The sequence below is a fragment of the Recurvomyces mirabilis genome (assembly GCF_035927965.1).
Source record: "Recurvomyces mirabilis strain CCFEE 5264 chromosome Unknown scaffold_18, whole genome shotgun sequence".
In the NCBI taxonomy this organism is placed as follows: domain Eukaryota; kingdom Fungi; phylum Ascomycota; class Dothideomycetes; order Mycosphaerellales; family Teratosphaeriaceae; genus Recurvomyces; species Recurvomyces mirabilis.
Genome location: NW_027041952.1, coordinates 1 through 22,399, shown reverse-complemented (window position 1 = coordinate 22,399; position 22,399 = coordinate 1). Strand labels below are relative to the sequence as shown.

The following is a 22,399-nucleotide window of genomic DNA, read 5'->3' as shown; positions in this document are numbered from 1 at the left end:
ATGATTGTCCCATTCCCCACTTTCATCTACTGACATGGACTTTGTCTGTATACATCCAGAAAGAGTGATTGCAAAGTGTAACTCCGCATTTGGTCTGAATTCAGCCAATCAAGTCACACGAAGCGGCACAGGACCCGCAAAACTGATCTACGCTGCAGATCCACTACTTGTAGGTCTTTGGTACTTTTGGTCTACCGAGGTATGGATGGGATTGCATAAACACCTCTCCTCCTCCATCCTTGACACTTACATACACTTTCACCTAACATTCTACGCCAACCGATCATGACCTTCGCGGCTCTCACCACCCTCCTAGCTCTGGGCGGTATCACCACCGTCCACGCCGGCTGGCCATCTGCGTCGCAAGCAGCACTCAAGCCAACCTGCGGCTATCCTGGCGGTGGACCTACTGCTACCATCGACGCTGGAGTTGTAATCGGCACCACGACATCGCTACCCGCCGCCACAGCCACTGTCAACAAGTTCCTCGGTGTACCTTTTGCTAAGTCACCGCCGACACGCTTCGCTCCTCCTCAGAGCCCGAGGACTCTCAAATCGCCTATCAAGGCTACGGCATGGAGTCCGGCATGTATTCAACAGTTTGTCTATCCGCTGGCGTCGCAGCAGTTCACTGAGGCTGTCTTCAATAATCCCGCGCCGAAGGAGAGTGAGGATTGTACGTTTGATGGTCTCCAGTATGTTCGTGTGTCGTACTGATGCGAATGCCAGGCCTGTACCTTAATGTCTACGCCCCATCATCCCCAGCTCCAGCAGATGGCCGCGCTGTTATGTTCTGGGTATGGCAGTCCTTCATCGTGTCTAGCAAGTTGAGACTGCTGACATGAGCTCCAGATCTATGGTGGCGCTCTCGAGTTCGGCAACGCAGGTCAGCCAGCCTACGATGGCACCTGGTTTGCCAGTTACGAGGACGTTATCGTCGTCACGGCCAACTATCGCACGAACGGTTGGTGGATATCTGTCCCCGTGAGATCGTGATAGGCGGAACGCTGATGCTGTGTGGTCCAGTCTTCGGCTTTCCTTCGTCTCCCGAGCTTGCTACCACTGGTCATAATCTAGGTACGCTGCTGGCAGGGTCGAACGCAATGACATCTCTAACCACGGAGCCAGGCTTTCTTGACCAGCGTTTCGCACTTGATTGGGTTCAGCACAACATAGCTGCATTTGGCGGGTCACCGAATAAGGTCACCATCGTAAGAACGTTCCCGTTTTCTCAATATCCCAGACCATGACTAACCTCACCACAGTTCGGCGAGTCAGCCGGCGCATTCTCTATCGACGCCCTCCTCACTTCCTTCCCGAAAGGCTCGGTACCGCCCTTCCGTGGCGCCATCCTCGAGTCTGGACAGTACAGCTACCGCTCCGCACCATTCACCAGCTCTGTTCCAGCCTGGGATGCACTCAGTGCTGCTCTGGGGTGTCCTGGCAAGTACAACAGCAATTTGACTTGTGTCAAGGCGGCTTCTGCTACGGACATCCAGACCATCATTGACACGCAGAGCCTTCTGTTCCCACCTACACCGGACAATGTTACGCTGGTTGCCGATCCGGCGAAGCAGAGGTTGAGCGGCAACATTGCTCGTATTCCTGTCATGGGCGGTACGAATACACAGGAAGGACGGTACGATGAACCACTAGATGCTCGCCCTCGATCTACGGTACTGACATCTCGCAGAGCCTTCACAGTCGGCCAAACAAACACCACGGCCTTCCTCCAAACCCTGTTCGGCCCGAACCAGGCCCTGATTTCCGCAGTCGAAGCTATCTACCCCATTGGCTCAGCTGGTATATCGAGCGTCTACGATCAGACCAGTGCGATCTTCACAGACTATATCTTCCAGTGCCCGCAAGCGAAGTGGGCGAATGACACAGCCGCTCTTGGCATCTCGACCTGGCGATATCTTTTCAATGCTAGTTTTGCTAATACGCAGGCGTATCCTGGTTTGGGCGTCTATCACTCTAGTGAGATCCCGATCGTGTTTAGCACCTACAATGCGGCGAACACGACGACCCAGGAATATGTGTTGAGTAATGCTATGCGTGGCGCCTGGGCTAGGTTTGCGAAGAATCCTGCTGGTGGCCCGGGTTGGAATGCTGTCGGTACCGGGGCTGCTGGTCAGGTTCTGACAGGAGCTAGTGGTGCTGTAGCTGGTGGTGTGCTTGTTGGTGCGGACGGGAAGACGCTCAATGGCACTTTCGACCTTGGGCTTTGGGGAAATCGAGGCGATGCTTTGGGTGCTGGTGTCACTGTCATTGATCAGAAGGAGGCTGACTATAGGTGTAAGGTCTTTGAGGCGGTCTTGGACGCTATCGCGGGGACGACTGGGCAGTAATCGGGCTGGCGAGCTCATAAAGCTGGCATGTGATGCTCACCTACTGCATTTCGACAAGCCGCTTTTGAGCTTCATGATGGATCACTGCAAAGGTTTTGACACGTCAATCACCACCATGATTCATCTCAAGCTGATTAGAGGCTGTAGCAGCTAAGTATAAGATCATCTTCATTCTTCAACATGTTCATCCTCCATGATCAACAGCTTGAACATCATTCATCATAGCAACACCTGCTCGATGCAAGCTAACCCCAACATAGTCCTACCGTGCACCACACTCGGCCTCTCCATTGCTAGAGATCCAATCCTCCTTGCCTCCTCCCTCATTCTCGTCATTTTCATGCTCTTCCTGGTCGAGCTCGCCACAAAGCCAACTCAGGTCGAAGAGTCCTAGACAAAAGCTCACTTCACTATACCACCATCAAGCATTGGCTATCACATTTTTCACATCCTCTATCCAGAAAGCCAGTGTCCCGCCATGGCACCCAAAACACCCCTCCTGACAGCAGGCACGACGGACGCAAAACCGTACAAAACTCCCCTCCGCCGCGGCGGCCCAATAACAACCCAAGAGAAGATCCAAGCCGCGGCAATGAAACGAGACAGAGCTCCCAAAAACATCCCTCGCGAGGCACCCAATCCACCAGCCAAGCCGAAACCACGTTCGCTACCACCGCCAGGCGAAGGCGAAGCAGACATCTTGGCCAGAGCCCGCAATGCTGGTGTTCTCAAGAAGAAGATGGCGCCGAAGCCGCATAAGGCTTTGACTACGCAGAGGAAGATCCAGATGGCGTCGCTTGCGGCGAAGGCGAAGGGTCCGCAGACGAAGAGTGCTGGGAAGGTCGAGGAGGGGAAGACGAAGAAAGGCGGCAAGGTCGTGGAAAGGATGAATGGCAAGGTTGTGGAGACGAAGGTCCCGAAGGTGAAGGCGCCGGGCATGATGGCGGTGCTCAGGAGTCAGGATAGCAGCACGCTCCGATTCGAGAAAGAAGGTGCGCATCGGGCGGTGATGTCGAGGCGGACGGTCCGTTCTGCGAGGTTGTTGGAACAGATTCGGGAGAAAGCTTTGCGGGATCCGGAGGTGAAGAGGGTGTGGGAGAGTGAGGCGATGCAAGATCTTCTTGAGCAGGTCAAGGGCGCCAAGGATAAAGTGCACCCGGCTTTGAAAGCGATCAGCAAGGATGATGGGATGAAGTGTGTAGTGGAAAGGCTGGTGGCTGCGCGAGTTCTGCCGGCTCCTGGAAAGCTGGAGCTGCTACCCGTCGATCTAGATCCGAGAGTAACATTCCGCTTCCTCGACCTCCCGGAGAAGGTCCGCAAGCTGATCTATGAGATGGTCGTGGTGGATTCCGCTCACTTCGTCGACCCTGAATTGCCTACTGGACAGGAGCAACCGGATCTAGCCATAGTCAATCGGCAACTCCGAGCGGATGTCTTACCGATCTTCTACGCAAGGAACATCTTCACTATTGACCTCACTACCCGCCCGGTCCAGAAGAATGGTTCGACTAGTCTTGTTCTTCTCCTGCGCTGGGCTAGACAGTTGGAGGTGGGGGGGTGGTTCAAGCATATTCGTCACTGGGTTTTGGCATGCACACCTTCCGTTCAGCCCGGCGAGCAGGATAAGGATGTCATGCTTTCGGTCTTGTTTGAGGGGAAGGAAGGCACTGCTTTGGGCGCGGTGGTCGAGTTGCATCGGGAGGCGAGCTGTGTGTTGGCGGGAAGGAATGGGATGTTGGAGTGCGCTGTCCACGAGACTCCGGGCTGGGTTAACAGCGCGGTCATTGAGCTCTGTGATGGTGCGAGGGGTGGAGAGGTCAGGGGAGATATGGTGGTCAAGCTGGCCAGAACAGTCAAAGATCGTATGGGTGAGCTGGTGGGGCTGCGATGCATGAAGGAGAATGGTAGTGTTAGAATGTGAGCGATGGATATGATCGGCGGTGGGAGGGTCGTGTGATATGCGTCGAGGCAGAAACTGCTTTGCGGCAGTCCGGGAGTTTGATATGATCTTTTGTTTTATGTAGCAGAAGCTACAACGAGGCGTCCTCCATATCAACTCATCTGATATGTGGTGTAGAAGTCTTCCAGGAAGGAGTCTAGTTGTTTGATCGTCACAAGGCCTGCTGTACCGCATCTTCGCCAACCTCGTCTCTTCACCGCTGACTAGTGGAGTTGTGGCCAAAGGATAGGACGAATGGAATGTGCGCCAAACAAGTCACACCAACAGCCTTCACACGCTGAAACGAGTCGCTGCTTGCGCACTCGGATTTGAAGTCGGCTATTCCGTACCGTTGATACAAGAGCTGCCCAGTGCATTTTCCTAGGACTGAGCGACTCGAGACTAACCAGCCAGACCTTCCGGTAGCATAGTCGGCTGTATTCGCCTGTGCTCGGGCTGGCCACTGTAAAGTCGGCTGCGTATGTCCAACTTTCCACATGAAGCGTGATTTCGAGGACAATACATGTTTCTCGATGCTGCGAGGTGGAATATATTCCTTCGCGACGCTTCGAACGTGCCGAGCTTTTTGGGCGGTGATGTGCGAGCCAGCCAAACGGTCGATGAGATACCTTCGCCATTGCATCCGCGAAGCTCAAACATCTCTCAAAACCTTCTTGACCATCTTCCTCTGCATCTCAACTCCCCACCCCTCCTCATCAGCCCTCACAAGTAACCCTCCAATCACGATTGTCTCCCTCGCGGTACTACTATCTATCCACACCTTCCCGTTCCTGCCAACCGCCACCTCGAATCGCACTTTCTCGCCTGCTTCTTCCAGCACTACTACGCCACCTTTAGCCTGGCCATCTTTGGAGGTCCCCATCATTAAGCGACGCGCGAAGGACGGAGTGACGGAGAACGTCATTCCAGCTTTCAGCGGACCCATGCCCTCGGATTTTCCAGTGGCAGAGTTGAAGCATTCGATTTCTGTGTCCTCCCATTTACTTGTCTTGCTCACGCGCGCGTAGACGAGATCTCCAGATTTCAGTTGTGGTCGGGTCTTCTTGTTGGCTCCTTCGAAGGCGAGTTGGCCGAGTATGGCGTACGGTGTATGTGGCGTTAAGATACAACTGTAGCTCTCGGTGGAGCTGTGGTGGATCTGTGCGATGACATGATCGCCGACAGTAGGTTGATATCGGCCGTGAGAAGTCTCTAACCAGATTGCGCCTTTCTTGTTGTCCGTCTGGAGGGAGCCAGTTGTGGTGGCGGAGATTGTCGAGGGAGGAACGTGATGCAATCCCGGTCCTAGCGTGAGGGTGCCCTTTTTGGTTGCTGGGAGGGCAGATTGTGGGACTACCTCGCCGGGCAAGAGGACCCCTGGCGTGGTCATGGTATATGGTGTTGACGAGCAATATATGGAGAGGTGTTCCACTTGGAGGGATGTGTGTATAGTTTGTTATCGATTGCACTAGCTCCATAATTTTATGCGTCACATGCAGGAACAGTAATATTATGGTTGTCTCGTAGTGGATATACGCTCCCACCTTTCTACACTCCTTACACAACACATACGCAATGGAGGCCGAACACTTGACGACAGCCAAGCTCAACTTCCCCAAGAAGCGTTGTGGTTAGTGAGTCTTCTACTCTTGCGACTTCCAACCATCCTCGTACTAATCTTCTACAGGCGTCCTCGGTGCTACAGGGTCAGTGGGCCAACGCTTCATACTCCTCCTCGCACTGCACCCGCACTTCGAGCTCACCGTCGTCGGCGCCTCGTCGCGATCAGCGGGCAAGAAGTATAAAGATGCTGTCAAGTGGAGACAGGCGCTGCCGATGAGCAAAGAGCTCGGCGAGCTGGTGGTGAAAGAATGCAAGCCAGAGGAATTCAAGGGACAGTGTGACTTGGTGTTTAGTGGATTGGATAGTGATGTTGCTGGAGATGCTGGTGAGATATGATCATCAACTAGGATTGCTAGATCATGGCCGCTGAGTTGACGTTCTGTACAGAGAGAGCTTTCGCTTCAGCTGGTCTTCCGACTTTCTCCAACGCCAAAAACTACCGCCAAGATCCTCTTGTACCACTGGTTGTACCTACAGTCAATCTAGACCATCTGGATCTCATACCTCATCAGCAGAAAACGTGGAATTATTCCGGTGGCTTCCAGGTCTGTAATTCCAACTGTGCTGTCATTGGCCTCGTCATTCCGTTCGCCGCTCTACAGCAGAAATTCGGACCTATCAAGGAGTGTAGTGTGGTCACCCTGCAAGCGGTCAGTGGAGCCGGCTACCCAGGTGTCAGCAGTATGGACATGATCGACAACGTCGTCCCCTACATCTCGGGCGAGGAAGATAAACTGGAGAAGGAAGCCCGAAAGATCTTGGGTGGCATCAGCTCTGATGCCAAAGTCTTCGAGGAGCAGAAGGACCTCAAAATCTCTGGGACATGTACTCGCGTGCCTGTGCTGGATGGCCACACCGCCTGCGTCTCCCTCACTTTCGATCGTCGTCCGGCTCCTTCGGCTGAGGAGGTCAAGGCTGCGTTACGGGAGTATGTGTCGGAAGCACAGAGGATTGGGTGTCCATCCGCACCGGACCATGCTATCGTGGTCATGGAGGAGCCGGATCGGCCGCAGCCTAGACTTGACAGGGAGACTGCAAGAGGGTATGCTGTGTCGGTTGGTCGTGTGAGGGAGGATGAAGGAGGAATCTTCGATATCAAGTTTGTGGCGCTGAGTCACAACACCATCATCGGCGCCGCGGGCAGTAGTCTGCTGAATGCTGAGGCGGCTGTGTTGAAAGGGCTGCTCTGAGCGTCGATCCGCATGTGGATGTCTATCTACAACGCTCTATGTATGGGTATCTAGCTCTATCAATCGTCACACCCATTCGTAACATCTTCCATCGCCTCAGTCTCCCTTCTTGGCATCCTCCACTGCCCATGTCACAGCCTCCTCTACATTACTTACAGTCACGGTCGGCTTCGCGGTCGGCTCCGCACCATCCTGATACACCCCAGTCTTGACAAGAATACTCTTCCACTGACTCCCATGCGGACTCTGGTAATTGTTCGCCCCACGTATGTCGGACTCGGGATTGTCCCCTACCATGTACACCTTTCTCAGCGGATCATTCAGGCCTTGTTGCCCGAATAACTTCTTCCTGTGTCGTCGCAGTCGCGTCTCCGCAAACTCGTAAGTAGGCTGGTGCGGTTTGCCGATGATCGTCTGCTCCAGCTTCGCGCCACCAGTCACTGTGTTCCAGAGCCCTTCGAATGCACTGCGGAATCCTCCCTGACCTAGTCTGGGGAGTGGGTAGGAGGAGGCCCACCAGAGGTCCGGGTTGCTGTGATATAGGGCTGGCTGGGAGTCTTGGAGGTAGCCGTTGTTTGGTAATGATTTGTTGCCATTCTTCTTGGATAGTGTGCCTAGCCGTCCTTGAGAGGAGAGCAGTAGATCGAGGATGACATGAGCATCTAGACCCCAGTCTCGCGGGTCGTTGTACACGAATATCGCGTCGAATTTGAGACTCTCGGAAGGTGAGTCGGGATTGATATGTTTCGGTAGTGGTTTGGCGAATGCTTTGTAGTAATCCATGAACACTTTGCTGAAGGGCCAGATGTCCGGGTATGCGGTCACGATGTCCCCAGGTGTCACAACATTCTTGAATCCATAGTGATCGATTGCTACTCGTTGACATTTATCGTAGTCACCGCCCACGACCAACACTGTCTTATTCTTGTACTGCTCCATTTCCGCAAAGGGGGTGTGCGACTGCACAAACATGCCTACGTCTAGCTCAACATTCAGCTTCTCGGATATGTCGGCTACCCGTTCTGCTTCGCTCTTGCCGCCGCCATTGGTCAGCAGTATGAAAGGTATTCGTTGTCGCTGCAGATATCGTAATGCTTCCGAGGCTCCGGGAAGGGGGGTGGAGGAGCGGAGGAGTACGCCATCGATGTCGAAGGCGAAGGCGTAAGAGGGGATGCCGCTGTCGTAGACTTTGGTCTGGAAGGAGCGATGGGATGTTCTGGGTATAATGTGGCGAGAGACAGAGGAGGTAGCAGCTCTGGTGACGTTTCGGAGCGTGGCTGCCATAGCAGGAAAGAGAAGTGTGGTGAATGGTTAGGATTGTGGTAGAGCTGCTGCATGGTGGGGCAAATTTGGGTTGGCTAGATGGGGATTGGTGGAGATCTGACAGCCGGGCCCGATTTCCAAACTCCCGCATCTACATCTCTATTCCACTTTCCAATTCCTCGTCCAGCTAGCGATATTGAAGACTATATGATCGATGGCACAGGCAGAGCATCAGCGGATCCATCGACGCAGGTTGAGAGACTAGACACGCAACGGTCGACACGACCATGCGATACCCGCCAGATTCGCTCCGGAGGCTCTCTGTCCGCCTGCCGGAGTTGTCTGGAACGATCGTTTCGGCATAGAGTCTGCAGATTGATTATTGTCGATGACCTTGTGACGAGCAATGGAAGCATGAGCAGAAAGTAGGTCAAGTACAATACAGTCTGCTTTTCTCACGCATTTGTCGCTACTTAGACGAGATCATCTGTTGAGACATTTTACACAATCTCCATCGTTTCTATCACCTCGCAATGCGTAGCCCAATCACATTGACGCTCCTCGCAGGTGTCGCTGTGTCCACCGCCGCCACCACACCTGCCGCATACAGATACCTTGGACGAGTCAATCCAAAGACCAACGAGCTGACCTGGCCGAGCTCGGGATTGGCTTTCGAATTCACGGGCATTTCTGCCAGCGTACCCATCACAGTCACGGGCGACAATGCGATCGATATCGCTGTTGATGGCAAAACACCTGTTGTCATCAACGAGGTGACGGGAAACAGCATCTCAACGCCTGCTGGTCTAGCCAATGGCAAACACACCGTTGAGATCCGTAAGAAATCAGAAGCGTCATTCGGCAGCATCTTCTTCAAGACTCCGATCGTCTCGTCACGCAAGACTACAGCTCCTGTGGGCCCTAAAAAGCGCATTGAATTCATCGGCGACTCCATCACTGTTGGGTATGGTCTAGACGGCACTTACCCTTGCGTCAATACCGCAGCCCTTGAGGACGCTCCCAGGACCTATGGCGCTCTGACGGCCAAGAACCTCTCCGCGGACTACAGCATCGTTGCCTGGTCTGGCAAGGGCGTGATCAGGAACTATGTCCAGGCTACCGTGGACACATCACCCACCATGCCTGAACTCTGGACTCGCTACGGTGCCAACGACGCCGACAACTCCTACGATTTCTCCTACCAACCCCAAATAGTCGTCATCAACCTCGGCACGAACGACTGGTCTTACCTCTTGTTCAACTCTACTGGAGGGTCTTATGCTGGCCGTCCCACCGTCAATGTAACGCAATTCACCAATGCTCTCTACTCCTTCGCGAAAACGGTGCAGAGCAAATACAATAACCCGCAGATGTTTCTCACATCCTCGCCGCTTCTGGGTGATTCTTACCCGACTGCGGCAGACGCACAACATACTACCCAGGCAAATGCAGTCAAGGCAGTAGTCGCGAAGCTAGGAAGCAAGGCCCATTTTGTAGACTTTCCTTCGCAAGATACTAATGCTGTTGGAGCTGGGTGCGACTATCATCCTTCGGCGCGGAGCATCAGATTATGGCTGCCATCTTGACGACTGCGATCAAGCAGGTGACTGGTTGAGTATCATTAGCTGTGTATCGGCAATGTATATCAGTACGTCTAATAATATTTACATCGAGTAGTTCTCCTTTTGTTCCAAAATGGTAGTGTGGAAGCATCAGCCAAGAGTTCCGATCGCCGGCACTTGCGGGCTGCTGGACTTTAGCCGGTACACAATATCTCTCCTCTCCAACACAACGATGCCGCAGCTCCGACTACGATCAGCATCAGGACGATGTCATGTTTGCCGTAGTAAGACGTTGGCCATGCTACCCCCTTTGTGTAGGATGCGCCGATGCCGCACACTTGAGCCGCTCTATTACCAAGACATATCACAATCGCGTATGTATTGCCGACTATCCGCCACGGACAGCTTAACGTCAACATTGGCGCACTGATCCAATCTAGGACGAGACAGCTAGACAAGACAGCAAAGATGGTGACTACCGAAGTTGTGGTATGGTGTTGCACAGAGCCTACGATTGTACCATGTACTGAAATCACAACAGCTTTTTCCTCTTAAGACAGGATATAACCCCGATAATCACAAGACCGCCGCTCCCATCGTAAACTACACGAATGAGACAATGTCGGCTGTCCCAGGTGTCCAGGGCTTGTACTCTGGTTTGCAACTAGAGGACCCGAGTTTGTGGCAACTCATGTGCAGTATGCACACCAACGGTCTTCTGGTTCGAAGTCATGAGCTAACGGTCGTATAGTCTGGGACAAAGCTCAAAGTCACTACGACTTCCAGGCTTCGGATGTCTATGATCCATTCCTGAAGAAGTTATTTAGCATCGTGGACGACACCCGTAGAGTCTCCGGAGTACATATCGACTTCCACGGTGATATTCTCAAGACCTTCGAGGCTCCCGTCACCGAGATCGCCACCTTGTACTTTGATGGTGGGCCACCGCAGAACTATTTCGAAGGTGCTGAGGAGTGCTGCCAGGCGTGGAGCAAGGCTGAGAATGGGCCTTCCGACTGGGCTCTGGGTACGACTTACGAGGATGTTGAGAATGACGGCGTTCAGGGCAAAGCTGTGGTCTTGTGTCTTGGATGGAAATCGAAGGAGCAACATGAGGAGTTCAATAAAGGTGAGATTGTCAAGGAGTACGGGGCCGGGTTGTTGAGTTCTTCAAAGAATAGGACCGTGTGGTGAGTCTGATGTGCAATGCTACGAGCTTTTGTTGCGGCTGACGTCTTTCGTAGGCATGTCCAGTTCAAGAAGTATCAGAAGTAGATGCATCCGGCTTTCGAGGTGGGCAATACTCATGCAGTCGTGGCTGGCCTGGGCGATACTCAATCGAACAATTTAACGATGTTAGAATATTTGTTGATTTCTCACGAGCGAGAATATCAATGGTGTGACTAGTGCGAGCTATGGAATTGCTAGGTGTAGTGTAGATGACTACATATCCATTGCGCTGGCGCAAGATCTCGAAGGTGACTATTGAATCCAATTTTGGCCAGTCGTCACTTCCTGGTCGGCGCAGGAAGCGAAGGAGTCAGACGTGCTGCACCTTTGCCAACTGCAGCTGGAGTAGGGACAGCAATCGTCTCTTCCACTGCCGTTACAATGCTTCCAGTATCCCGTGCGCCGGCATCTGCGGTTGCGGTGAAGCTGCTGGTTGCATCGCCGGCCCCTGGCATGGCAAAACTGGGATCAAGGAGTACAGCTTCCACATCGTGCTGCGCAATCTCCTCACGGCAGTCTGGAGTCGTGCACCTACGGAGATTGAAGTGCTCTGCCAAATCGTCCTCGGTCGCACGACGAGTGCTGTTGCCGTCATCAAGTAGGATACTCTCAGGGCGAAACGGCTTCGCGCTGGCAGGGATTCCTTGGCTGGAGGCAGCATGCCCGTACTGCGAGATGATGTCTGCATCGCGCTTTTGGTACCCAGCTCGGTACTTGCCTTGGGTCGCAGCTACTGGAGGATCGTCCTCGTAGAGGTGCGTCGAGCCGGCGTATTGTGGGTTATCTGATTGTGTGCACTTCCGTTAGCCACCGTTGACCAGCGAGTATCATCAAAGTGAATGAAGGTACTTACGGATATACCATGGGTCGCCTATGCAGTACGGAACATTGGTTAGCAAAATGATCTCATCGCGTGCGATAGTCAGTGGTCAATCATACCTGTCAGCAGTGCAAATCCCGGGTCATTCACAACTGTCGAAGGCCAGCATGGGTTTTGAACTATTCCATAGTCTGGATATGCCGCCGTTCCAAGGAAGCCAAGTTCCAGGGTGCTCAAGGTGATCGTGAGGTCCATGGTCTCGATGACGGTCCTCCGGTTTGCATTGACTACCTCACGATCAGACCTCAGATTCCTCGTCGATCTGGGCGAGAGACCGTTCTTGTTGTCATAGCCACAAATGAAAGCCTGATTACCAAACAGACTGTTACCAGCGCCACCGTTCTGTAGTCCAGGTAGCAGTCGAATGAGCACGTCGTCCTCGTCGCGATCCCACCAGAAGGCCGCTGGAGGATATTCGTCTTTCTGACAATTTTGAGCTGGCTGTTGAATGTAACCTTGCCACCTATTGATTCATGCGGGTCAGTATTCACACTCCATTTCTGCTGGTACCCTCACTTACCATCCAGGATTGTGCTCGTCGGTCCATTTCTGAGTCACGTGTGGTGGGTTGCCGTTATATCTCGTCGCGCACGTAAGAGGATTGACACCAGGCGTAAACGCTGCATGTGTTGCAATGACGCTCGCATAGTGAAGACAAGCCTGTCCATACACAGCGACGTCACAAACCTTGGCTCCGCGAGGATTGTGGGGATCTAGGGTCACTGTGAGACGTGCGTCGCTTAGGAGATTTTGGGGATTGCTTACGCTCTGTTCTGACAGGTTGGTTCGTTTCTGTTACTGTTTCGGCACGCAGACACCTGCCGCCAGCGTTCATTCTTTTGCTATTGCATGCGGAGCTTGTCTTTTCGGGCTTGTGGCTCGATTTGGGAGGTCTTGTCTCTGGAGCTTTCTATAAAGATCATGTCAGTGCCGCACCTGGCATGGCGAGGAAGTGCTGTTTACTGGTGGTGGCTCATCTGCGGCCAAGTCAGTGACGCTCTACAGCTAAAGTGACATAATCTATACCTAGGGAGAGACTATGCTTCTTGCCGAAGACTTTGAACTCAGCTTTTCCGGTCTTTTCAATCTCATCCGTACATAATTTGATGAGTGCAGGCGTGGCTGCCAACTCGGCGATATCAGCGATTTCGCCTACGAGTGCTCAAGGTCAGCAAAGAAAGCCAATGAGATTATGTCAGAAACCATACCAAAGATCGGGATCAGATCCTCAAGCAGCTCAATAGGTGCGAGGAGTGCTGGGACAGCAATGCGGCAGAACGCCTTCGCGGCAATGTCAAGGGCGGCCTGCTCCGCTGCAGCTTCTGCAGCACTCTTCGCAGCGTCCGCCGCATCTTTGCCAAGACTTTGCAATGATGGCGGAGCCTTGAAGTTTGAGCAACAGAAAGACTGGAGGCCTCCGTTGCATGTCTGGTCCTTCTTTCCGACGTGACTGTTGGTCTGTATTGCTAATGTCAGTATGCGCCGCACTAGGCTATCCTGGAGTGATGCTGCTTAAATCGGTAGTGAGTTCGGTCTCGCCTGCACATGGTCAGCTAGTTCGTGTACGGTCCGCTCAAGGTTTGGGGTCACAAACCATCTGAGCACCCTTGTATACACGACATGCCAGAACCTCGAAATCCTCGCCACGCGCATTTGCCGGTTGTAGTACCATCATCACAGCACAGATTTCGGTACTGCTTAGCGGGACATCGGTCACTGTAAAGCCGTTAGCATCATCTAATACCTCCCGATAGTATCCTCACCGAGTCGAGACCTGGCCTGGCTGTCCGTTCATCTGTGCGACCTGATTGGTGCCGCTCTTGCACTTCTGGTTGCAATCAGTGACATAGCAGCTTGCCTTCGCGGCGGCATCGCCGGAGAGAGACTGAGCATTCGATTGATCCCCAGCAGAGACGCCATTATTCAAGTTGCCAGCGCCGCTCTGATCCTTTTGGTCTAGTGCCCAGACCATGAGACCACCTAGACAGCGCTTCTCGGCGAAGTCCTGTAACAAATATCAGGAACCGTATCGTAATGACCAGATAACCACTTACGCGCTTCTGATTGAATGTGTCGTCATCATCGTAGGAAACCCACTGATTACTACCCCAAGTTATCCACTTCACGCCAGCAGTCTTATCCCAAACAGGCTGTACATTGTTCTTCGTGATGATATCCTGGATCTCCTGGTCGTCTAGAATGCCGGAAGTGGCGGAGCAAGGCCCTGGGTCGGCTCCGCCGCTAAACTCGCACACACCTGTTCGGGGACGTCAAATCCCATTCAAGGTGAAACACTTGGACAGAGAGGACGTACCATTGGGTGTCTTGCAAGAAGGATTAGTGAGAGTGAACGAACGACCGTACTGTAGGGTCTGTCAATGCAGGCCACGAGGCATTGATGACTGTATACTTACCCATCCTTGGCCGAGGACAACTTTGTCCGCCGACACTCCTGCACGCCAAAGCAGATCAAGGCCTAAGTCGATTTCGGTGAGGGTGGTATGCGGTGCAATGTATGGGCCAACGAACTTGGACGCCTTGTCCCATGTTCCGTGCACTGATGGTCGAATGTCAGCTATCGTGTACCACCGTCTTGATCTAGCTCCGTGCTAGGCTGCCACTTACAGTCATATGCCATGAAGTTGAACCAATCGACTGAGTCCTGCAGACCTTTGACGTCGATATGCTGCAGATACCAGAAACTGGCGGGCAGGGTCAAGCTGATACCCTTGTTGCCGAGAGCGCTCCGTAGCTCCTTGACAAAGGTCACATAGTTCACCTTGTCGCCTTCCTGGCCACCTCTATCATCGGCTTGAGGGTATTCCCAGTCCAAGTCGACGCCATCGAAGTTGTACGTATTCATGAATTGCATGAGGCCACTGATGAAAGCCTGACGGTTGCCTGCAGTGCTTACCTATATTCGAAACCATCAGTCTACAGCGCTGCAACATCTTATACACGAATCTCACCATGTTGGAGAATGCCTCCTGTGTTGGTCCTGGGTCAGTGAAGGACCAGCCACCGACAGAGATCCACACCTCCAAGCCCGACCATTTGTTTTTCAAGCCTGTCGTACGTCCGTACAATGAAGCTGAGTTGCTGTCCATGGGAGTTATTTGAGAAGATTTCGGGTCAAAGGACGCAAAGGCGAAGTTGAGATGGGAAAAGCCCGCCAAGTTTAGATCTTTAGGGCTGACCTGTGATCTTGATGTGAGCTTTGACACAGAGTGAATTAAGGTCTGGACATACCGCTTGACATTGACGGGTATTGGCCCAGGACTCGTAGTAGCCGATGTTGCGCTTCCCAACCTGTGACCCTCCACATGGTGGTGTAGGGGGTGGACCACAACCTCCAAATCCCGCCTGACAGCCATCACCGCAGAAGTCGTCCGTTGAGCCGCAGAAGCTTTGATGCGTCAGAATATGACATAAAGCATTCTTTCCCGCAGGCGACTTACCCAAACTTCGAACAGCAGACATTTAGAGGACAAGTCTGAGACCCTGGTGTACCATACTGGCCACATGCAGCTTTCGCATCACAGTTGGATGCGCAGCCAGTACCACATTCAGTGGGCGAGTAACCGCAGAGACCGTTGCTTCCACCTTGGCATTGTCAGACAGATCAGCTGCGTGGGATGTCTGACTTACAGCACGCTCCATTCGGGCATGGTGTCGAAGGGTCGCAAGTGCCGATGGGCAGATCCCTCTGTGAAGTGTCTGGACTCTGTTTTTGAAATTTGGGGATTGGTTAAGGGTCGCAACCTCTCGCGGTAACGCCACAACAGCGCTAGCAAGAGCCAACAGCAGTGGAAGATGCATCTTGAGCCAGCAGAGCAGCGCCGGCAGGTTGGATGTGTGAGAGTAGGGCGATGCAACTCGCAGCGAGGATTTCGAGGCACATTACTAGAAATGTGTCAAAAGCTAGTGACCTGACGGTGGGCGCCTGTGCAGTTCCCAACCGCATTCAGACCTTCCAACAGTATTGATCGCCAGTCCTTGTAATATGTCATGCGGGCCTTTGCGTTTATCCATATGGAATAGGGGCTGAAGGATCACCAGCTGAGGCCATACTAGATACATCCTTGACGATGAGCGCCTGTACCTGATAAGGCTATGCAGGGGCGAGGTTGCGGTTGGAATCCTTCGCAGCAAAGCTTTCTATGTTCAAGCTCGGCAGGCTCGGCGTCTTGGTCTCATCAAGCTTTACTCGGCGGTGGGAGGGACGCGCCGGCCGGCGCCCTCCTTCGAGCCAATCATGAAGCAATACTAATGCACCTCGTACTCCTTGGGGCTGAGAGCGATACAACGATCTACGTGGAGCACATGCGAGATAATTTCCATGAACGGGGTTGGTAGGTGTCCTACTCAGGCAGCAGACCCTGCCGAGCCGTCTATGATTGCACAGCCTAATCCTCAAGACGGCAAGGGGTACAAATCTGGCACGGTGATCGGCGGCGGGCATACTCATGAGGGAAGCGTGTGCGCCGCTCGACGAGAACTACAGCAGGTGCAGGGTCTGGCAGCGACTGCGAGAATCTTCCCTCAACGACTCACATCTTCCTCCCCTCCGACTTATGAGCTCAAGCACAGCGTCACGATAATGACAAGACCGATTTGGCTGTGGCAGACGGCACTGCCCGCGTTGAGCATGGCCCAGACATTCAATATGTGGCCGTTGGTGGACACTGCATTCATGGCGAATGCTCTGAACGTCTCGCAAACATGCGTGACTGCCCTGTGGGTAAGCTGCAACCTCACCATGACATGACTGACCATCTGGAAGGAACGCCACAGTGGGCTGCGACCCGACGACCTTCCGCATGGCAGGTCAGATCGATCTTTACTTCTGGGAGAACGACAACATCACTACGCTGTGCACATCGGACTGTACGTTCGGACAGACGCGGCTAAGCAGCGCAAGTATTCTGTTGACACCTCCTCAGGTATGACTTCAGCTACCACGTGGATTAACGATGTCTATGACAACTGTGATCCCACGGACGCCATCTACGTTGACACGAAACTTGTCCCCATCGATACCGTCGCTGTCCGCTACACAGACGGTCTTGGCCTAGCATGTCTGACAGACCAGTAGGGTCAACAAACTCTGTACGAATCAAGACGTTCAGATGCTGATGGTTCACACAGACAAATTAACATCACATCGACCATTCCTCCAGACTTGCCATCCAACGATACTGACACTTCCTCGTCGGTTCCCGAGTCAACGTCAACCGCGGCGTCCGCCACCACAACCACAACACCTGGTGATCCCAGTTCGGGTACAAATGTCGGTAACAAGTTGTACCGTTGGTATGGCCAAGATTCAACCCAAGCTGATATGTCCTGCGGTTTGCACAGGGCACGTACGAGTACAATTACTCGCCTTCACCAAACTTCTGTTTCAACCAATCACAAAGCTGGGTCAGATTCGTGCACATTCCTTTGAGTATATCATCTAGCTGATTATGGTTTCCAGGTGGGTGTGGACATTCCAGACTGCAATCTTGACCCTGATAACTCCCTCTGTGCTGATGCCACGGAGGGCATGAGAATTGTGAGTATCTTGCAGATGATCTGAGACTCCCCGACTAATATGCACACAGGCCAACTACTACAACGATACCTTCGTGAGTACATCGCCGGCCTAGATTTCTGGGAATCATACTCACATATCTACAGCTTTGCGATCCGTGTTACCTATCCGTATTTTGGTGGAGAATCAACTCGCCCTTTCTGCCGGACAGCGACTACTCTGACTATCTCGTCGACCAATTCCAAGACATTCAGGACGTCTGCAACGTCACAGTGTCAGACACAATCCTCCGCGTCAGCCCGCCAGGTTATGCTATTGGAGTGACGCCGAACTACACTTTGCTTGGCAGCACACCCCCAAGCGGCTCGCCCGCCTCTTCCGCGTGCTTGGGACAGACGCTGTCGACCGGCAGTGGCGCTTGTGATACTCTGTCGACTACGTACGGGGTGACAACCGGAGACCTTCAGCAAATTACTAATTCCACCACGTGTACCTTCTCCGGAAGCATCTGTGTGCCGAACAAATGTGCTTTGTCTCAAACCGGGACCAACGCATCTTGGTAAGTGTACGAGCGACCTTTGCAAGGTTGCAAGGCTAATGGAACTCAAGTGATTCCTTGGCGGCAAGCTTGACAACAAGCACGCTTAATATCACGGACGCTTTACTTCTGTCATGGAATCCGAATATCCAGGGTCTTTGCGACTCGTTGACTCAAGGACAATACGTCTGCATAGGGCAAGCATGCATTCCCATCTTCACCGCTCGCAGTAACTGACGAGAAGCCATCAGACCGCCTGGAGGCACCTACAATCTGCCAGCACCGATCGGCGGCGACACCACTGCAGCCGGCCAGCAACGTGGTGGTCAAGGTAGTGGAGCAAATCCTGACGGGCCTCTCGGTGCCACAGGTCCTACTGTGAACAGCACATCGCAAGCTCCAACACAAGAGGGCATCAACCCGAATTGCACCCTGTTCGCTTATGCTGCCGCAAGTACGTTTTGCCCGCCGGACAATCCGACACAGATACTGACGACAATCTGCCGCAGATGACACTTGCTATGACTTCACAGTCGACTTCAGCATAACGTTGAAGGACTTCACATCGTGGAACCCGATTCTAGGGTATCCCGACGGGGCAAATTGCACCACCAAGTTCTGGAGCGGCTATGACTACTGTAAGTCATCCTTCCTCAAAACTGGCTCGAGAAATGGCTAGTCCGAGTTCGAAGATTGGTGGCTGACAGTGCATACAGGCGTCCAAGTGAATGGATCCAGTTCCACCACCACTACGTCTACTTCCAGCCAGACTTCAAGCACGAAAGCAACAACGTCGCTGCCATACCCAACCCAGAGCGGCATCACGCCGTCGTGCAACAAGTACGCCGAAGCCGTGTCAGGAGACTACTGCTACGTGTTTGCTCAGGAGCACAACATCACCACCGATGAGCTATACGCATGGAACCAGATCCTTGGGCCAAATGGTGCCAATTGCTCCACTCAATTCCAGGCTGGCGTAGATTATTGTGTAAGCATGTGTTAAGGCACCATGACACTGATGGTGAAATCGATGCAGGTTATTGACTGTATGAAACAGGTTGGTGTATCGTCGACATCGACGAGCCCGACGACAATGTCAAAGACTCCGACAAGCACAACACCGACCTCCACACCGGTGCCCACGCAGAGCGGCCTGGCGGCCGACTGTGTGAAGATCGTGGAAGCGAAGAGTGGGGACTACTGCTATGAGTTTGCGCAGAATAATGGTACATATCCCTTTGTTCGGCCCCTTGTTTGGTTGCAGCTAACAGATCTGGCAGCCATCACTACAACTCAGCTCTACACCTGGAACCCTATATTGGGGTCTAATGGTGCCGAGTGTAGCACAGAGTTCCAGGCTGGAGTCGGATACTGTGTGGCAGTGAGCAGCTAATTACTCGCCAATCTTCAATCCTCGTCCTCTATATACTCGATCCTGTAACTATCCACCTTTGCGGACCGGTATATGATCTATAAGTTCTATAGGTTCTGCTGATCAACCAGCTTCTTCCTTTCCTCAATCGTCTGGAGTTGCTCTGGAGTCAGTCTCTTCATGTAATCCTCTTTCTTCTTCTTGCTCTTCGCGTCCGATTCTGCTTTTCGCACCCCGTCCCACTCGTCTTGGAGAGATATAAGCTCTGCCCGACACTTCTCCGCGTCAAAATGATCGTGCGGCCACCCACTCTGCTTGTACACTTCGTAGACTTTCTGCATCATGCATTAGCGGATGTGCTTCACTTCTCCGGAAGCGATGAGTTAGTATTTACCTTCGTCTTCTCTGGCAATGGCTTGACTTCTGGCCTCTCCAGTCGTGGAGCGGACTGATACTCGGCGTGCTCAGCATCATGGCGAAGCCATTCCATCTCGTCGTTGGGGACTTCATCCTCTGCCTCATCTGGACCCCGCTCCTCGTCCCTACTTAGCCGCAATTCTTCCAGGTCCATCTCGTCTTGCTCTTCATCGTTCTCGTCCTCAACGTAGTCGTCGTCGGCTTCATGCTCCGCATCAAACTCGTCCTCAATCGCAAGAAGTGCTGCTTCCTCCGCAGGCCATTCGGCGCGGAAGTGGAAGCTAGGGTTTCTACGGCGGCAAGGCACAGGCATGTACACCAGGCGCTTCAGACGATTAGACTCCCGCTCGAAGAATGCTCTCAGTGGCAGAGTCGGGTGAGCCTTCCATTTCTGCTCGGGTGCAAGGGCTTCGTATTCGTCCAACGTCAAGTCCGACGGGGCGAAATCGCCACCGTGATTAGGGTAACTGACGATATGTCCGAGCTCCGTGTCTAGTAGGAGATATTCCTTTGCTTCGTTATAGCCCTGCCCAATGTAGATGACGTGTGGTGGCAGATACGGCGGTTTCGGTTGGTCTGCAGCCGAGATGCGAGACAAATAAAAGTCATTGACTGGCTGATCAAAGGCCACTGCCGTCGATCTCCAGGTCTGGCGTAAAGGCGTCAGCGAGCTCACGCGATAGATCCGCGTTCGTTTATGCGCGAGAGGGATGACTTTGATCACATGGTAGACAACTTCCCGCCAGGTTACAGTGATGATAGGGTGAGGCTCACAATCCAAGCATGTTCGGCATCATACAACCCAGGTGCCAAGAATGGAAGATGGCGACTGAACTCAGCGGCCTCGTCGGACCAGCCTTGCTCCCTCAAGTCTTCAGCATGAGACCCAGGCCAGCCGTCGGGAGGAGGCACCCGCAGGCATTCGGGCTTCATGTGAGGCATTCGACATAGTAAAGTGTAGTACCCCATCATATCGTTCTTGGCTTCCTGCAGGACACCTTGAGCATTCTCCATTGTGTTTGACATCTTGAGCAGATGGTTTTGATATGACCGGGTGACAGGTGGTGGGAGAAGTCGTCGTGTTTACGAATGTAACGTGACTTCAAGATCAGGCAAGCTTCGGCCTAGCTCCGCTAGCGCGTTTCTGAGATCTTGGCACGGGGAATGAGCAATTACCAGGTCTAGTACGCCGTGAGTTGCTTGATGTCGTGTTCTTGACAAGGCACGAACGATGTCGAGTGTTAGGCGTAACCCTTTAGAACCCAAAAGATCTAGGTCAGTCTACCAACAACACGCTAGGAAACTTCGCCAAGTGAAAGGATCCAGAGTAGGCAACACAGCCACTGTGCATCATAGATCATAGATGGAGTCTAGGCGCCAATCGCAGCAAAAATGCTCGTGCAAACGGCACTCACTACAACAACGTCGACAATATGCGTCGGTTCTACTTACTTTCCAGTCTCGTCTCGACTTTGAAGGTCGTCTCTGGTCAGGCCGACGGACTCCTATCAAGCACCATGGAGTCCGCGTTAAATATGGACACCATCCCCAAGGACGCACTTCTATACAACTCACCCGAGTATAGGGGAATTGGCTCAGTTGCAGTCCCAGTCTTTCTTCTTACGAACCTCACAGCTGCTGAGCAGGAGGCCTACCAAGCTGCTCTTGTATCCGACACGGAATTGGAGTTTGTGCATCCTCTGCTTCGAGCATGGACGGAAGACTACGAAGGGACGCCGGACGATCTGTTCCGACTGTGGCGGAAGGCGGACGACTTCGCTTTCTTCATTGACCGCGAGGGTGCGGCAGATGCTACAATCTTGGTCGCTGCGCCCGATGACTATACTATGCTTTTCAGTCCTGAGGCTAGCTGATGGGCACGAGATAATCTTACAGCCTACTTGCAAATACACAAGCCGGCAGTTGATCACCAGGCCGCTGTAGATTCGGGAGATAGAGCCTACGAAGGATACCTAGAGATACTAGCAGATTATATCCTAGGTAAGCGAGGACTAACTTACGTAGCCTTATAGTACTATAGTAGTACTCTTAATAGGATTAAGTATCGATTTATAGAGCTTAATAGTATTCTAGTTATTAGTAATTAGCTCGTAGTTAAATACTAGTAGTAGCTTCTTCTTCTTCCTCGCGTACTTAGCTCTAACCTTAATTATAACTTTATCGATTACTTTATAAAGGTAGATAGCTCGCTTAGTAGCGTCGTAGAACGAGTTTTATCTCGTAGCTACGTCCTTTACTAGCTTATAGACCTCCTTCTTACCTTCTAGACGTATTAGCGTAATTACTCTCTTCTACGCGCGCTCGAGTTACTTAATAAGATATAGTAAACGGAGTATCTACTATACTACGTTATAGAGCTTACTAAATAGATCTCTTCTTCTACTAGTACTTAAGATATAATAACTTAATCGATATATCTATAAGCTCTTCCTTAAACGCGTCATTATTCTCGCTTAGGGTTAGGGTTAGGGTTAGGG

General features: G+C 52.6%; 12 protein-coding genes across 12 annotated transcripts; 7 read left to right on the top strand and 5 right to left on the bottom strand.

Annotated features, from left to right (window-relative positions):
- Positions 1 to 285: 285 nt before the first annotated feature.
- Positions 286 to 2,351, top strand: LTS14_006776 (uncharacterized protein; the record flags this gene model as incomplete). Its single annotated transcript, XM_064839469.1, has 6 exons — positions 286 to 676; positions 730 to 797; positions 853 to 964; positions 1,027 to 1,077; positions 1,129 to 1,211; positions 1,266 to 2,351. The coding sequence occupies 6 exons, from the start codon at positions 286 to 288 to the stop codon at positions 2,349 to 2,351; spliced, it is 1,791 nt and encodes a 596-aa protein (XP_064692712.1).
- A 478-nt stretch (positions 2,352 to 2,829) lies between these two features.
- Positions 2,830 to 4,272, top strand: LTS14_006775 (uncharacterized protein; the record flags this gene model as incomplete). Its single annotated transcript, XM_064839468.1, has 1 exon — positions 2,830 to 4,272. The coding sequence occupies one exon, from the start codon at positions 2,830 to 2,832 to the stop codon at positions 4,270 to 4,272; it is 1,443 nt and encodes a 480-aa protein (XP_064692711.1).
- Positions 4,273 to 4,942: 670 nt separating this feature from the next.
- Positions 4,943 to 5,680, bottom strand: RRP40 (exosome non-catalytic core subunit rrp40; the record flags this gene model as incomplete). Its single annotated transcript, XM_064839467.1, is given in 2 exon segments — positions 4,943 to 5,277; positions 5,296 to 5,680. The coding sequence occupies 2 exon segments, from the start codon at positions 5,678 to 5,680 to the stop codon at positions 4,943 to 4,945; spliced, it is 720 nt and encodes a 239-aa protein (XP_064692710.1).
- Positions 5,681 to 5,865: 185 nt separating this feature from the next.
- HOM2 (aspartate-semialdehyde dehydrogenase) lies at positions 5,866 to 7,103 on the top strand (the record flags this gene model as incomplete). The annotated part of the gene is made up of 3 exons (XM_064839466.1): positions 5,866 to 5,920; positions 5,978 to 6,238; positions 6,301 to 7,103. The coding sequence occupies 3 exons, from the start codon at positions 5,866 to 5,868 to the stop codon at positions 7,101 to 7,103; spliced, it is 1,119 nt and encodes a 372-aa protein (XP_064692709.1).
- A 96-nt stretch (positions 7,104 to 7,199) lies between these two features.
- LTS14_006772 (uncharacterized protein) lies at positions 7,200 to 8,387 on the bottom strand (the record flags this gene model as incomplete). Its single annotated transcript, XM_064839465.1, has 1 exon — positions 7,200 to 8,387. The coding sequence occupies one exon, from the start codon at positions 8,385 to 8,387 to the stop codon at positions 7,200 to 7,202; it is 1,188 nt and encodes a 395-aa protein (XP_064692708.1).
- Positions 8,388 to 8,899: 512 nt separating this feature from the next.
- LTS14_006771 (uncharacterized protein) lies at positions 8,900 to 11,203 on the top strand (the record flags this gene model as incomplete). The annotated part of the gene is made up of 5 exons (XM_064839464.1): positions 8,900 to 9,900; positions 10,369 to 10,417; positions 10,470 to 10,626; positions 10,680 to 11,118; positions 11,173 to 11,203. 5 exons carry the CDS (start codon positions 8,900 to 8,902, stop codon positions 11,201 to 11,203), a joined length of 1,677 nt encoding a protein of 558 aa, XP_064692707.1.
- A 233-nt stretch (positions 11,204 to 11,436) lies between these two features.
- On the bottom strand, positions 11,437 to 12,585 carry LTS14_006770 (uncharacterized protein; the record flags this gene model as incomplete). Its single annotated transcript, XM_064839463.1, has 4 exons — positions 11,437 to 11,942; positions 12,012 to 12,029; positions 12,098 to 12,479; positions 12,559 to 12,585. 4 exons carry the CDS (start codon positions 12,583 to 12,585, stop codon positions 11,437 to 11,439), a joined length of 933 nt encoding a protein of 310 aa, XP_064692706.1.
- Positions 12,586 to 12,880: 295 nt separating this feature from the next.
- Positions 12,881 to 15,706, bottom strand: LTS14_006769 (uncharacterized protein; the record flags this gene model as incomplete). The annotated part of the gene is made up of 12 exons (XM_064839462.1): positions 12,881 to 12,948; positions 13,065 to 13,190; positions 13,247 to 13,496; positions 13,633 to 13,732; positions 13,802 to 14,043; positions 14,093 to 14,295; positions 14,353 to 14,401; positions 14,453 to 14,595; positions 14,664 to 14,952; positions 15,008 to 15,235; positions 15,288 to 15,444; positions 15,687 to 15,706. 12 exons carry the CDS (start codon positions 15,704 to 15,706, stop codon positions 12,881 to 12,883), a joined length of 1,875 nt encoding a protein of 624 aa, XP_064692705.1.
- Positions 15,707 to 16,377: 671 nt separating this feature from the next.
- On the top strand, positions 16,378 to 17,133 carry LTS14_006768 (uncharacterized protein; the record flags this gene model as incomplete). Its single annotated transcript, XM_064839461.1, has 2 exons — positions 16,378 to 16,779; positions 16,822 to 17,133. 2 exons carry the CDS (start codon positions 16,378 to 16,380, stop codon positions 17,131 to 17,133), a joined length of 714 nt encoding a protein of 237 aa, XP_064692704.1.
- A 220-nt stretch (positions 17,134 to 17,353) lies between these two features.
- LTS14_006767 (uncharacterized protein) lies at positions 17,354 to 19,505 on the top strand (the record flags this gene model as incomplete). The annotated part of the gene is made up of 10 exons (XM_064839460.1): positions 17,354 to 17,404; positions 17,518 to 17,595; positions 17,645 to 17,668; positions 17,721 to 18,133; positions 18,184 to 18,309; positions 18,364 to 18,566; positions 18,622 to 18,750; positions 18,829 to 19,100; positions 19,170 to 19,338; positions 19,393 to 19,505. The coding sequence occupies 10 exons, from the start codon at positions 17,354 to 17,356 to the stop codon at positions 19,503 to 19,505; spliced, it is 1,578 nt and encodes a 525-aa protein (XP_064692703.1).
- Positions 19,506 to 19,591: 86 nt separating this feature from the next.
- Positions 19,592 to 20,927, bottom strand: LTS14_006766 (uncharacterized protein; the record flags this gene model as incomplete). Its single annotated transcript, XM_064839459.1, has 3 exons — positions 19,592 to 19,819; positions 19,879 to 20,550; positions 20,676 to 20,927. 3 exons carry the CDS (start codon positions 20,925 to 20,927, stop codon positions 19,592 to 19,594), a joined length of 1,152 nt encoding a protein of 383 aa, XP_064692702.1.
- Positions 20,928 to 21,334: 407 nt separating this feature from the next.
- On the top strand, positions 21,335 to 21,775 carry LTS14_006765 (uncharacterized protein; the record flags this gene model as incomplete). Its single annotated transcript, XM_064839458.1, has 1 exon — positions 21,335 to 21,775. One exon carries the CDS (start codon positions 21,335 to 21,337, stop codon positions 21,773 to 21,775), a length of 441 nt encoding a protein of 146 aa, XP_064692701.1.
- Positions 21,776 to 22,399: the final 624 nt, after the last annotated feature.